The following is a 14,354-nucleotide window of genomic DNA, read 5'->3' as shown; positions in this document are numbered from 1 at the left end:
CCAGAATTCCAAACGTAAACTATCTTCAGCTGGCAAAAATCATGCCCCTCCTAGAGCACAAGGCAATCATAGTTAGCAGCTGTGGACAATCTGAAGCAACCCTATACCCCACACCTGGGATTAAAACAAAACCATGCTCACGTGACATAACTGAGTTTTTAAAGAAAGGAATTTCTCACTCCGACCATCACTGTGCTTTTCCTGTCTGTTGCTGTTTCTGGGATTGGCCAATTCTTTCTAGTCACTCAGAACTCAGTGCAAGGGTCACCTGAACCTCAGGGCTCCCCTGACCTTGTGGGGTGAGCTGTCTTTGAGGCCGAAGTAAGTTATGTTATCAGCTGTTTGTGTTAACTTTCTTTATCGGAAGCTTCCAAGGGCTGGATTCTGAGCAGGAAAGATATGCAAAGAGATAATTGAAGTGGAGGGGGGGACTAACTTCTCAAGGTCAGGGCTTCTCTTAGTGTTCTGTCTCCCTCATAGACAGATAGCACCTGTGCCTATCCCACTCTGCAAGGAGTGGCCAAAGCTGCTTACAGCCAGAGGTGACCACCGGATGTGCATCAGGTGCCCTGGACACTTTCTTCCCCTCTAGGAGCTTAAGAGATCAGAATATACTGGTCTCAGGGCCAGAATATCTGCACACTTACAATCCACTCATGTAACATGCTGGTTGGTGTGTGGCCCTCTTGTTGATTTGTGCTGCTTCAGAATTACAGGACAGGAGTAGCATTCTGCACACTGCTATCCCTGCGTCTGATATGCTTATCCTGTAGAGGACGTTCCCTAACTTGGTGGTGGGAGGAGGGAGTACTGCCCTGGTCCAAGCTTTGAAGGCCATCCAGAATGCCCTTGTGACTCAGTGTTAGAAGCAAGTGTCCAGCCATGGGGAATGTTCAGGCCAGTAACTCACTGACCTAAACAAGGTTCTTCAGGCTGTTTTACTTTTGTAAAAAATTCACAATGTGTGGAACTATTGGGTGTTTATGTGCTTGTAAATTACTACTATATACAGGTCACATACAAAAGAAAATCACCCCTTCCCTGCCTCTTAGGAACTCACAAAGTAGTTGGAGATTGGTTACACAGGACAAAAGAAACAACAGACGAGGGAAGAGCGAGAGTGCTTAAGCTTAGCATCTCAGTCACGACTTTTGACTGAAGGACTGTGAGAAGTCTCATTCTGTAGCCAAGGCTGGTCCAAAGCTCTTAGTCCTCCTGCCCTCCCCCCAGTCTAGGACTAGAGGGGCCCACTGCCCCTCTATTTTTATTTTTAATTTTTTTAAGTGGCCTTTGAAATGTCTGTTTTAATCAAATAATGGCTTCAACTAAGTTCTGCAATCACTACATTTAGGCTTCAAAAGAACTCTTAGATGTAATGGTTTTTAGGTTAACAAGTGTGGAATCATAATTTTAAGTTATTGTTGTTATTATTATTATTATGAAATCCATGAAAGTACTTATCCTGGGATGTACTATCATTGTTAAGAGTTTAACAGAACATACTTTTAAAAACATCTGTATGTTTTAGACTTGACTTTAATAAGATTATTTTAAACACTGGATTCTGCCAGGCAGAGGAAGGACTGAGTTTCTGTACTAAAATGTTGACTCTGAGTGGGAACCCTGAGGCTTGGTATAAGCGATAGCTCATGTGGATGGCCTATTCCGGCTACTGCAGGTTCTGTTCTCTGCTGCTCAGACTGCCTTTCCTTATCTTCACTGTAAGAACTTGGTAGCAGCACACGGGAAGGGTCTGAGCCTGAAGGTGGCTCAAAGATCTGAAAGCTCCTACAGTAAAGAAAATAACAACCCTCCTTTCCTCCCAGAATGCTGTCTGCCTAGGATCCCTCATGGCTATACAGCCAGTGTCTGCAGCTTTCTAGCAGGGCCTCTGCAGAGGTTCCCACCCAGAGCTCTTTCTGTTCATGTCTCCTCATCGAAAAGACCAGTGGCTGTTCAGAGGGCGCTGTGAGGAGTAAATGGCTGGGTAGGCAGGCCGAAGCATAGGGTGGGTGGTAGCTAGTTTATGATTATAATTAAATGTAATTAAATCTTTACAGTTTTTACCAGAACCAGTTCATTTACCTGGAAAGGTGTGCTGGCTATGATTTTGCGTGCCCTCAGATTGAATGGCAACCTAAACCACAGATGTTTCTTAATGGGCCAGGACCTTACACATGCTGGGCAAGTGCTCTGCCACTGAGCCTCTTTGCCAGCCTTCAGTCGGAAACTTTAAAGGTCATTACTAATTTGAGAAGCTGGTGCTCTATATTGTTTTATCTTTGTTTCTTTGCAACCCTACTGGGCATATCATAGATACTTGATAGAGGTAATGTTGCCTGCCTGCCTGCCTGCCTGCCTGCCTGCCTGCCTTCCTGCCTTTTCCTTTTTTAATGATATTAAAAAACAAACAATTTAGCTCCTTAAGCTTTTTTTCTGGCCTTTCCAGATAGTAGACATCTAAATATTGCATACCTGAAAGTGCGTTCTTCTCTGTATGCCTCTCCTGTGCAGTGGGGTCTGCTGTGCAGTGGGTGTGGCTCTTAAACCTCTTCAGTTTTCAGAACTGAAGAGTTTCCAGTTTTCATTATGGTCAAACTCAGTATAAAACATTTCAGAAAAAAAGAAAAAAAATTCAGAAGATACAAATATTAATACAACTTTTAAATATGTATTCTTGGCTCTTACAAGTCTTGAGAATTTAAGGTGCTAACTGTGTTACATTACCTATCACACTGACAGCATGTCTATGTAGTTACCATGACAACATTTTTAAAGCATTATTCACATGGAATCTTATTAATGTGAAAATGAGAAATAAATCTTGCTTGCCAAGCTTGGTGGAGTACACCTTTAATCCCAGAACGCCAGAGGCAGAGACAGGATTTCTGAGGCCAGTGAGTCTACATAGTGAGCTCCAGCCCAGCCAGGGTTACAGGATGGGGTGGGAGAGAGGGAGAGAAGGAGGGGGGAGACAGAGGGGGGAGGGAAGGGAGGGAAGGGGGAAGAGAGAGAGGGGGAGGGAGAAAGGAAGAAGAGAAGAGAAAGAAAAAGAAGAGAGATGGAGGGAGAGAGGGAGGGAGAGAAAGAGGAAGAAGAGAAGAAAAAGAAGGGAGGAGGGAGAGAGAGGGAGAAAGAGAGAGAATTGCATCATCATGCTGAATTTAGCTGAGTTTTAAATAGGCCACCGATCTCTCTCCTTTGAACCAAGCTGGATATATTTACATAACTCATGCCTCCTCCACTTTATAGGAAGCATAGCGTTGAGGGGCTGAGTGCTGACTAGATGGTTACTCAGCTGAGCTTTGCTGAAAAGAACAAGGTCGTTTTTGTGACATGAAAGGAACTGACATAAACATAATTTGCTTTGAAATAGGGCAACAGTAGCTTAGGTCTTTGTGTCCTAGTTAACCTTGGCAGAAGATGCCTGGAAAGCTAGATTGTAGGTGCATTTGTCTGCATCTTGCATGAAATGCAATAATATTGTACTCAGGAAAACTTCACTCTTAGGTTTGATCATTTAGGAATGATCTACAATTTGATACTGCTCACCTGATAAGACCTAGGATGAGTCTATATGAACAGAAAGGCAGAGAGAGAAGCTTTGATCTCATAAAGTGGAAGGAAGACCAAATCTAAAATCTTACTGTCCAAACGCTGGCGCCTGAAGAAGTAGTCTCTGATTTGATAACAGCATCAAGTATGATAAATCATTTGGTTCACATCTTAACCCTGAGGTGGTGTCTCCCTTTAATTCCTATATGTAGTAGGAAGTTTGGGGTTAACCTGAGCTACATTGTAAGTCATAGGCAAGCCATGGCTACATAGTGAGACCCTGTCTCAAAAAACAAACAAACAAAAAATCAAACCTTGACTCTAGCTTTGTGAGCCTTGCTAGACTCCTTAAACTGTTAGCTCATTTTCTTTATTTATAAATAAGAGGGGCAACATTTTTCCTCAAGATTTATTCTGAAGGTTAAGTGAGAAATATATGTATTGGCCCAGGGCCCAAACTAGGAACTAGAAGGAAACGCTCGCTTCCATGCTCTCTGTCCTCCCTTGAAAGGGTATTGAGTACTACTAGGTTGGGCTCCCTACTGGGCCGGGGTCCCCAGTTCCATCAGGTTTGGTTTGTCTGAGGGTCACTATATTCAGAACAGTCTCCTCGCAACTGAAGCTTATCACAGTGAAGCCGATAGAGAGCAAAGCCAGCCAAGTGAACCATGAATAGGGTCTCCACAGAGGACAGAAAGCATGTGTTCACATTATTCCTGCACTGATACAGCCACCTGTGTCAGTTTGGGGTAGGGTGGAAGCTCTCCCCAAATCCAAGCTAAATGTCAGCCAGGGGCCAGCACTGCCAGCAGACCTGTCCAACAACCTCAGTCTTAAGTGCTGGGAGAGGTGGAGAATTCATAATACTTCCTCTTCAAACAGTAATCTCTATGCATATACAGATAGTATCAGAAAGAAATCTTTTATGGTAGTGGATCATTACCATGGGGCCTTTACTTTTTTTTTTCTTTTTAAGTATCTCAAAGGCTTCTGGGGTGGGATCTATTAAATCACTAATGAAGGAGGCTGAAGCTGGAAGATTTTGAATTCGAGACCAACACCTCAGACAAATAAAATCACTAATGCCCTTCCTGCCCCATCAGGCATGCTAGGCAGTTTGCACAAGTACTCCAAACTGATGGTTACTGGGTAGCTACCTCTGTTTGCTCTTGTTTGAACAACATTTCAAACTTAATGATGTTAGCAACTTGGTGACACAATTGCCACCAGCAACCCCAGTGAAAGTCTTAATGTGAGTGACTGGGCCGTGAGTTCTGGGTTCTCACCTTGTAAAATGTATGGTAGTACCCAGAGTTCCATCAATGACAGGAAAGGAGGTAACTGTCCAGTAAGGATGTTCCATGACAATACTGTTTAGTTTACAAAGCAGCAGGCAAATGTTACATGCATTTATTATCATTTGTACCAGTGAGTTTGCATAAGCTTGTGATTAACAGCAGAATACTCATGATCACTAGTTATAGACCTCTGTAAGGTGAGGCCTCTGACCAGCATTCTGTGGTGAGCCTTGAGGACTCACTGGGCATGTACAAAGGGCCTTTAAAATGTGTTTATGTGGGGTTCTGTGCTGTAGCCCTTCAGATTCTCAAAGGAATCTTAGCTCCAAGAAAAAATGTAACCAGTGCCACAGAAAAAGGCAGAGCATACGTGTATATTTTAGGGAGTCCTTTACATGGTATTCATGAGAATTCTCTAACTTGAATGTGTCTTCTGTATAGGTACTGTACTGATGACATGCTGCAGAGAGAAATGATGTCCAATCCTTTCCTGGGTAGCTACGGCGTCATCATCTTGGACGACATCCATGAGAGAAGCCTGGCGACGGATGTGCTGCTTGGACTCCTTAAAGATGTGCTACTGGCAAGACCAGAACTGAAGCTCATAATTAACTGCTCTCCTCTCCTCATCAGCAAACTCAGCTCCTACTATGGAAGCGTGCCTGTCATAGAAGTGAGGAACAAGCACCCCGTGGAGGTGGTGCACCTGAGTGGGGCTCAGAAGGAGTCCCTCGAGCCTGCCGTACGCCTTATCTTTGAAATTCACCGCTCGGGTGAGAAGGGTGATGTTGTGGTCTTCCTGGCCTGTGAACAAGTAAGTTAAATGGCATTCCGACCCGACCGAGTGTTGTCAAAGGCATTTCCTTTGGGAAGTTTCCCATCAGCACCTCGTGGCTCCCATTGCCTAGCCACCGTGCAGATACTCCCTGCAGCACACCTCATTGTACACATTAGCTGCAGCACAGATAGGGTAGACAAAACCTTCAGTCTCTCAGGTCTGAGAAGGAATGGGGTGGCATCTTGAGGATCCAGGGCCCAGCTTGATGGAAGCCGGCCGTCTCTTGTGGAGACACAATGGACACAGAGGACTCCACACTCTGCTGCCCTCTCAGCAGCATCTGAAGTAGACTGCTCTCCCAAAGACTAGCAGCCTGTTTTACCCTGGCCTCCAGTGTTTCTATCCTCTCAGTAAGAAGCAGGTGTGCAGGAGTTCTAGTGATTAACGGGAACCAGAAAGTGTTGAATAAAGATTAGCTACAAAGGAATGAGTCCCTGCCTTGGTGAGGATCTGCCAGGGTGGGAAGGGGTAGCTCGGAGGTGTGACTTCAATTCAGGCTCAGAATTATAGGAGCTTGGGGTGGGTCTTGAGACTTAAAATTTGTTTCCTTAGGGAAAGTAATTTAGAGTCTCATCTGCATAAGGACATTTATCAGTAGTTTGTGTAGATGGTATACCTTCTTCTGAATACTAATCTTCTCTGGTGGTGATTTATTACATGATTTAGAATGTTTAAAAAGGCCCTTGAGGAGGTAACACAATGATGAGGGGGCAGAGTAGAGCCTGGGGAAGGGAACAGCAGTGAAGTTAGGAATCTAAGACATTTGAAAGTTGAAACTGCCAGATGGAGATGACAGGAGAAACAGGACTCTTTGAGATTAAAATCAGAAATTTCCAAACAGCCAGGTACAGGCAGGCCTGTAGTCATGGACTCACCAGGCTGAACCATGAGATCCTAGAGTCAGAAGGTAGAAGCTGAATGAAACTGTCTCAAAAAAATCCCAAATGGATGCTTTGGAAACTAAAGATCATAACAGGTTTGGCATAGAGGTTGTCTTAGAGACTGATTCTTGTTTTGTTGTTTTTGTTTTTCAAGACAGGGTTTCTCTGTGTAGCCCTGGCTGTCCTGGAACTCACTCTCTAGACCAGGCTGGCCTCAAACTCAGAAATCTGCCTGCCTCTGCCTCCCAGGTGTTGGGATTAAAGGCGTGCGCCACCACTGCCCGGCAAGACTGATTCTTGTAAATGTAATGGAACCTATACATCAGGGACATGGTGACCTTTAAACTGGTGAGCAGTCCACAGAGCATAGAAAGTGTCCTTTCTGTTAAGAAACAGTAAACATGGCAGTCTTCTCCCATGGACATGATGGTCATGAGAGCTGCAGGGAGCTCTCACCCTCCCGGGCCCAGAATACAGAGGCACTATTGCAGTGGCCTGTCAGTACCATATAAGACAAACAGAGGTGAGAGCTGTTTTTTAAGAAATTCAGCTTGCAGACATTGCCACTCACCGTAGGTTTGGGAGTCAGCCATGCACTCTTGTTAGGTGTATCATACATCCTCCAGCTGCTGACTCTGCTCCATGCCTGCTGTGTGTTGGCCCCCACGATAGTGCATGGGCTTCCCTGCGACCGAACTGAACACCCTGAGTACTTCTAGCCTTCTTTAACCTGAGAACAAAATATGAAATAAATTAAGTAGAAGATGTAAGTTGAGTTCATAGTGTGTAGTCTAACCAGATCACTGTAAGGGGCCAGCAGGCCAGTGCTTAAATTAAGGGTTGGAGTTTTCTGCCCAGCAGTGGTGGCACATGCTTTTAATCCCAGCACTTAGGAGCCAGAGGCAGGTGGATTTCTGAGTTTGAGGCCAGCCTGGTCTACAGAGTGAATTCCAGGACAGCCAGAGCTACACAGAGAAACCCTGTCTTGAAAAACCAAAAAAAAAAAAAAAAAAAAAAAAAAAAAAAGGGGGGGGGTGGTGGTTGGAGTTTCCTGGTAAACACTCTGCATGGCTGCAGGGCCTCTTTGATCTCAGATACCTTCTCTCAGTGGCTGTTGCAGTCTCAGCTTTGCAAGTGGTCACAGCAGAGTCCTGCAGACTTACTGAGTAAGAACTGAGAGAACACGGTGGCTGTGCTGGAGTACGTAATTCCAGCCCTAGAGAGGCAGGCAGGACCTCATGCCTGTTTCATAGAGTGAGCTCCAGGATAGCCAAGGTGGAAAGGGGGTGGGAAAGAGAGAGAGAGGGAGGGAGGGAGAGAGGGAGGGAGGGAGTCTGTCTTAATCAATCAATAAATAAATAAAATTTAAAAAGAGGAAATAAATGGACAGCAGACTTGAAGCCCCAGAAGCATACTCAGCATTGCCTTTTGCAGTTTTTGAAGGTGTGGCCTCAAAGCTGTATGTCAGCTATGCGTGAGGAGCAAGAACCACACATAGCATCTGTTCTGTCACCTCTGCCTTTTTCCTGCAGGATATTTTCTTCATGTCTCCTCCTGCAAAAAAGTCTGTCTCTCTCTCTGTCTCTCTCTGTCTCTGTCTCTCTCTCTGTCTCTCTCTCTGTCTCTCTGTCTCTCTCTCTGTCTCTCTGTCTCTCTCTCTCTCTCTCTCTCTCTGTGTGTGTGTGTGTGTGTGTGTGTGTGTGTGTGTGACCAATAAAAAATGTTTTAAACAATAGAAATAGGCAGGTTTCTGTGAGTTTTAGGTCAGCCAGAGTTACATGATGAGACCCTGTCTCAAAAAGCAAAGCAAAACAAAACAAAACCCAGCTTAGTTAACCTGTAACCATTATGGCTTTTCTATGTCCCAGTTCCTGAACAATGACAGAGAGACTTACTTGTGTATATATGCCTAGGCCTTATGCTAGGCTTGCTCCTAACTCTTAACTTACATCAGCCTGTTTATACTATTCTGTATCTGCCATGTGTCTGGTTACCTCTTCCTCTTGAGTCAGGGTGGCAAATCTTCCCATGCATGACTCTTTCACAGAGTTCTTCTTTCTGCCATTGGCCCACATTCTGTTCTGTCTTTTGCTATTGGCCATAGGCCTGTTATTTTAACCAATCAAAGGGTGCCTTAGGCAGGCAAGGAAGGACAGAGACCCATCTTCACACAGTGTATATAAACATTATCTCTATGGTTACCAAAATTATTTCTTTCAACAATATTCTTAGAGGTAATTGCTCTGAAGTGGGCTTCCAGAGCTGAATTCCTCGTCTGTATTCTCTGTTGAGAGTTACCGACACCTACCTAAAGCAGGAAGAATGTGAGTGTTCCCATTGAGGCTGTCCTCAGAAAACATGTGTGGTAAAATGAAGCAAGCAATCTGGATCGTTCTTTTCGTCTTTTAGACAAGAAGCCAAGAACTTCTCAATCCTCCTGCCCCTATTTCCCAAGCACCTGCAAGAATAATTTTCTCTTACTATCTACTTGACCAGTTTTTCACTATTTGGGATATAGATAGCCGTGCTGTTTGCTTAGTTTGAGAAAAAAAGATTGTGTGTGTATGTGCTAGAAAGGGAAGCCTGAGAGCACACCTCCTGGGAACAGTTCACCCCAGCTGCCAGCAGCCTTTGCTGCCTCTAGAACCCTGCAGGTGACTAGACCCACCCTACGAATAGAAAGAAAAGCACTAGGAGCTAAAGGCAGGGAGAAGGGGATGGAGCCTTAAAAACTGCAGAGGTCACAGGAGGCCAACTTTTCAGTTTGGGGGTTTTAGTGAACTGATGATTCCCATTTGGTGGCTTGCCTTGTACTTTACAAAAAAAAAAAAAAAATTGCAACTATTAAAAAGGACTCAGAGCTGGGGTTTGAGAAGTGTGCAAACTAAAATTCCTTACCTTCAGGCTCTCCCATTTGCTTGTTAGTAACTGCATTTGTTCTTTTTCCCCATATGTGTGATGTACATTTGAACAGATTATTCTAAATGCCTGCAGATGCAAGGCAACAGAGGCAGTGGCAGCTCCCTGCCCTCCTTACAGCTTTTCTGACGCCACTTTGAAGTATATGTGGGTCAAATGATGTCTAAGGTGACCCAAGCGAGGCTCCCGGTTGTGCTTTTGCATATGCCTTTATGTTTTGAAATGAAGTTTCACTCTGTAGTTAAGGCTGTCCTTGACCTCATGGCAATCATCCTGCCTCTGCCCCTGAGCCCTGGGAATCCAGGCATGAGCAGCACGCCTGGCTGGCATGCCTTCCTTTATAGAAACCCTAGGTACTGTTGAGCCGCACTTAGTTCCATGGGCTCAGAACAGTGATGTGAGGATGAGTCTGATTCCTCTGCTCATGCTAATGTGTCTGAGGAGTGGCATAAGCTGGGAGAACAGTAGAAAGGCAGAGAAGAGGGAGGACATTTTTAGAGAGGAAACCTTTCTGGATAAAGGCAATAAAAGTGTGTAGAAATCACATTTTAAGTTGCCTAAAGGATGATTACATCCCCTTTCCTTATTCAAGGCAACAGCTTAGAGGTTTTTTTTCTTTGTGTGTATTATTGTCTAAAACTTTATAGAATTGTGGGATCATTTTTTACTGAAATACTGTTATTTATTTTCATGGATGTCTATTTTTCCACTTCAGGATATTGAAAAAGCCTATGAAATTGTGTGTCAGGAAGGATCCAACTTAAACCCAGACGTGGGAGAGCTGGTGGTCATTCCTTTGTATCCCAAAGAGAAATGCAGCCTGTTCAGGCCAGTGGATGAAACTGAGAAAAGATGCCGAGTATATCAGAGACGGGTGGTGCTGACCACCAGCTGCGGGGAGTCTCTGATCTGGAGCCACACGGTCAAATTTGTTATTGATGTTGGTCTGGAAAGAAGACAGGTAATTACCATCACTGGCACCCACTTGCTGGGTTCCTACTACAGCAGTAGCCAAAAAGTGAGGGTGCACTGTTGACCCAGAGTTCTCTCTGTTGTGTCAGATGTGCTTGGAATCATCAGTTAAAGTCTTGGCTGTATCTCATTAGCATATTGGTAGTCTGGAAACAAATTAATTGAGGGTCAGAGGTTTGAGGAAATACCAAACTTTAGCATAAAGGTATTGATTTCTGTCTACCTGCCTGCCTGCCTGCCTGCCTGTCTCCTTTCTCCCTTCTTTTTCTTCTCCCTTTTAACTGGGGGTTAAACCAGGGCTTGCCACTTAGTAGCCCAGTGCCCAAACCCTTGTGTCTTTAGGTAAGCTACTAACACAGTACATTATTCAGCTTCTGAAGCTTCTCTAGTATATTGTATCTAGTTGTCCATTTATCAGTGTAATTAGCATCTTCAGGGAAATTGGTTTCAAGTGAATTGACTAACTTTTAAAATATTTGATAATTGGACAAAAATGTTTTAATTCTAATTTTTTTCTTTTTATATATAATTTATTTATTTCATGTGCATTGGTGTTTTGCCTGCATGTATGTCTGTGTGAGGGTGTCAGATCCCCTGGAACAGGAGTTAGAGACAGGTATGAGCTGCCATGTGGTCTGAGAATTGAACCAGGGTACTCTGGAAGAGCAACCAGTGATCTAACCAGTGAGTCATTGCTCAAGCACCCTAATTCTAAATTTTTTAGAAAATAAATTATTAAAGCTGGGCAGTGGTGATGCACACCTTTAATCCTGCACTCAGGAGGCAGAAGTAGGTAGGTCTCTTGTGTTCTAAAGAGTGAGTTCCAGAACAGGGAGGCTACACAAAGAAATTCTGTCCTGTCTCAAAAAACAAACAGCAATAATAATTTAAAGATAATAAATTATTATAAATAAAACAACTTAATGCAAATTATTTTTTTATCAAAGTTCCCTTGAAACAAGTTGTAGGCAGTCTCTTTTGAGTCAGGCTGTCAGTTGCCCTTCTAAGCCACACACAAGAGGAACTCTAGTGCTGTGTGGCATTTGCAGAAGGTGTACTACCCAGAAAATCCCCTATGTGTCATAAACATGGACCCACTGAAGCAACACTCAGCCTGAACAAAACATCAAATCAGTTCAGCCCCTTTGAATGGAAATTCTTTCTTTCACGTGGCATTGTGTGTGTGTGTGTGTGTGTGTGTGTGTGTGTTGGGAGGGGGGGTTCCCACTCACCAACATGAGGCTGGTGGCAGGTGATACTGAGGTCCCGTACTCCACAGAGTGCAGTGGAGGTAGGCAGCTTGCAGAGCCATATGCCAAGTTGCCTGCAGTTCTATCTCATAGTTCTTCTTTGTTGTGGTAGACAACAAAGAAGAAGAAGCTGACAGCATTTCTGTGGGGGCATGCTGCAGGGCATTCACTGTGGGTAAAGGCAGGTGACTGCACCTGAGTTCCCAGGAGCTAACATGTGTGTTTCTGTTAAAGGTATACAGCCCCCGAATCAGAGCCAACTCCCTCGTCCTGCAGCCCATCAGCCAAAGCCAAGCAGAGATCCGGAAGCAGCTCCTCGGGTCTTCTCCCTCAGGTAGTGTGGTGGGCACAGTAACAGTGTGAAGTCCGTCAGGGATGTCACAGCAACACTCAAGCCATTTTCCTTGACTTTTTAAGGAAAACTTTTCTGTCTGTACACTGAAGAATTTGCCTCCAAAGACATGAGGCCACTTAAGCCAGCAGAAATGCAGGAAGCCAACCTGACCAGCATGGTGCTCTTCATGAAGAGGGTGGACATCGCTGGCTTGGGCCGCTGTGACTTCATGAGCAGGCCAGGTAGCTTTACACTCTGACTTTCTTCCTACTCCTGCCATTTCTTCCTGCCATGGCTCCTGAGAGCACCTGGCACCTATCACTGTAAGCCAGCATGCAGTTCGATCAGTGCTGACCCTTTCACTGTCACAAGAGTAAACTATCTCAAAATTTAAAAGGATAAAAACCTAGAGGTGTGTGTGTGTGTGTGTGTGCGAGTGCATGCTAAAGGCTTGTCTTAGTTAGGGTTACTATTGCTGTAATGAAACGCCATGACTAAAACAAACTAGGGAGGAAAGGGTTGATTTGGTTTACACTTCCAGATCAATGTTTTTCATGGAAGGAAGTCAGGACCGGAACTCAAGCAGGGCAGGGATCTGGAGGCAGAAGCTGGTGCAGAGGCATGGGGAGATGCTGTGCACTGGCTTGCTCCACATGGCTTTCTCAGCCTGATTTCTTATAGAATCTAGGACCATCAGGCCAGGAATGATCCCACTCACAATGTGCTGGCCCTCCCCCATCAATCACTAATTAAGAATATTCCCTACAGCTGGATCTTATGGAAGCATTTTCTCAGTTGAGGTTCCCTCCTTTCAGATGACTCCAGCTTGTGTCAAGCTGACATAAGACCAGCCAGCATGAGGGCCAAAGGTATTTTCCTGTATCACTCTTTACCTTCATTTTTGAGACAGGGTCTGTTATTGAACCTGGAGCTCGCTACCTACTGACCATGGAGCAAGCCCCGGGGATTCTGCTAACTCTGCCCCTCCCTCCCGCCAGGCGCTGAGATTCAGATGTGCACCAGGAGCCTGGCTGTGTATGTGGCTGCCGGGATCTGAATTCAGCTTCTTATTCTTGTAACACTTTACCCACTGAGCCATTTCCTCAGCCCAGAGAGTGTCTTATGTTTTGGACACTGGAACCAGAAGGACTGGTCAGTATAGGGAGGGACAGTGGAGAACTGACATCTAAGGGCAAGATGAACAGAAGGTAAAAGATACATTCCCAGAGCTTGGGAGTCCTCCTCATGAATCTTATTAGCACCTGGAGAAAACCCACTCAGATTCCACTTCTTTGCAATTCAGGTCAAACTGGAGAAAACCCACTCAGATTCCACTTCTTTGCAATTCAGGAGGGGAGATTCCTGAAGTAAGACTGAGACATTGGAATCCTAATCTGAGCAGTTTTTTTCAGATTTTACTGAGCCTCCTAGCCCTGGCTTACTCCTGTCCCCAGAGCCACTGGAATGCTGAGGGAAAGAAAGGCCAGAGAAGCCAGGCCAAGCAACTGCTACCTCAGGGACAGCCACCTATGCCCAAGGCAGAGCAGTGTTTCCTGTTCAAAAGGAAGCCAGCTTGTAGCTTTCTCTGCACTTCCAGTTGGCTTATCCTCTCTGGAGACGTGGGGTTAAATCCTTCTTCAACTCTAGGGACAGTGTCTGGGAGATGGTGGCAGCTGTACTTGTCAGCAGCCAGCTGGTAAGGAAGGTCTGCCAGTAGCCATGGTCTGTGTATCTTATCTGTTTAAACCCTGGTCTGTTCTCTGAACACTTGGTTGTTTATATATGTTTACTGGTGCGTTAAATCACTTAAGACAATAGCCCAGTGACTGGATGCTGGTGTTTGCTCCACTTTATAGATGAGAAGCCAAGTTGCTAGATTTAGGGCAACTCACAGATGGAGCAGGGGGCATCTGCCCTGACAGTGGCTGGTGTCTGACTGTCCTGCCTTCTTTTCCTACTAAGGTCCCGGGTGGCTTTCCCTCTTGTCTCTTGTGCTCTTTGTTCGGTGCTCCTTGCCAAGCAGAGCGGCAGATGCCTGTACATAACGAGTGGAAGAGCTCAACCAGGGCTTCCATTCCCCACCCACAGCTCCTGAGGCTGATGGGGACCTAGCCCCATGGCCAGGGGGACACTAGGCTGTCAGAGCAGGCTCCCACTTCTCTCACCTGCTTTCTTCTGTAACTTGGAGCTTAGCTCCCAAAAAGCAAGCACAGTGTCTAACGTAAGACTATTAGCTGCTCTTTAATCAATACTTTAGTTTTTGTTTTTATTTATGTGAAAATAACTTAATTTCCACACACTTTTGGC

The 14,354-nt window shown here is 45.0% G+C and overlaps 1 protein-coding gene across 4 annotated transcripts in view; it reads left to right on the top strand.

Moving 5' to 3' along the window:
• Window positions 1-14,354, top strand: part of Dhx32 (DEAH-box helicase 32 (putative)) — a 70,269-nt gene that overhangs the window by 44,031 nt on the left and 11,884 nt on the right. For all 4 annotated transcript variants that reach the window (XM_076912199.1, XM_034495239.2, XM_034495229.1 and 1 more), the window contains exons 4-7: window positions 5,295-5,667; window positions 10,207-10,452; window positions 11,948-12,047; window positions 12,131-12,289. In XM_076912199.1, the coding sequence (XP_076768314.1) occupies window positions 5,295-5,667; window positions 10,207-10,452; window positions 11,948-12,047; window positions 12,131-12,289 (878 nt within the window). The remainder of the gene's footprint in view (window positions 1-5,294; window positions 5,668-10,206; window positions 10,453-11,947; window positions 12,048-12,130; window positions 12,290-14,354) is intronic.

Source organism: Arvicanthis niloticus, chromosome 1 (assembly GCF_011762505.2).
Source record: "Arvicanthis niloticus isolate mArvNil1 chromosome 1, mArvNil1.pat.X, whole genome shotgun sequence".
Classification (NCBI taxonomy): domain Eukaryota; kingdom Metazoa; phylum Chordata; class Mammalia; order Rodentia; family Muridae; genus Arvicanthis; species Arvicanthis niloticus.
Note: the sequence above shows the minus strand (reverse complement) of the source record. Positions and strands in the feature narration are given on the sequence as shown.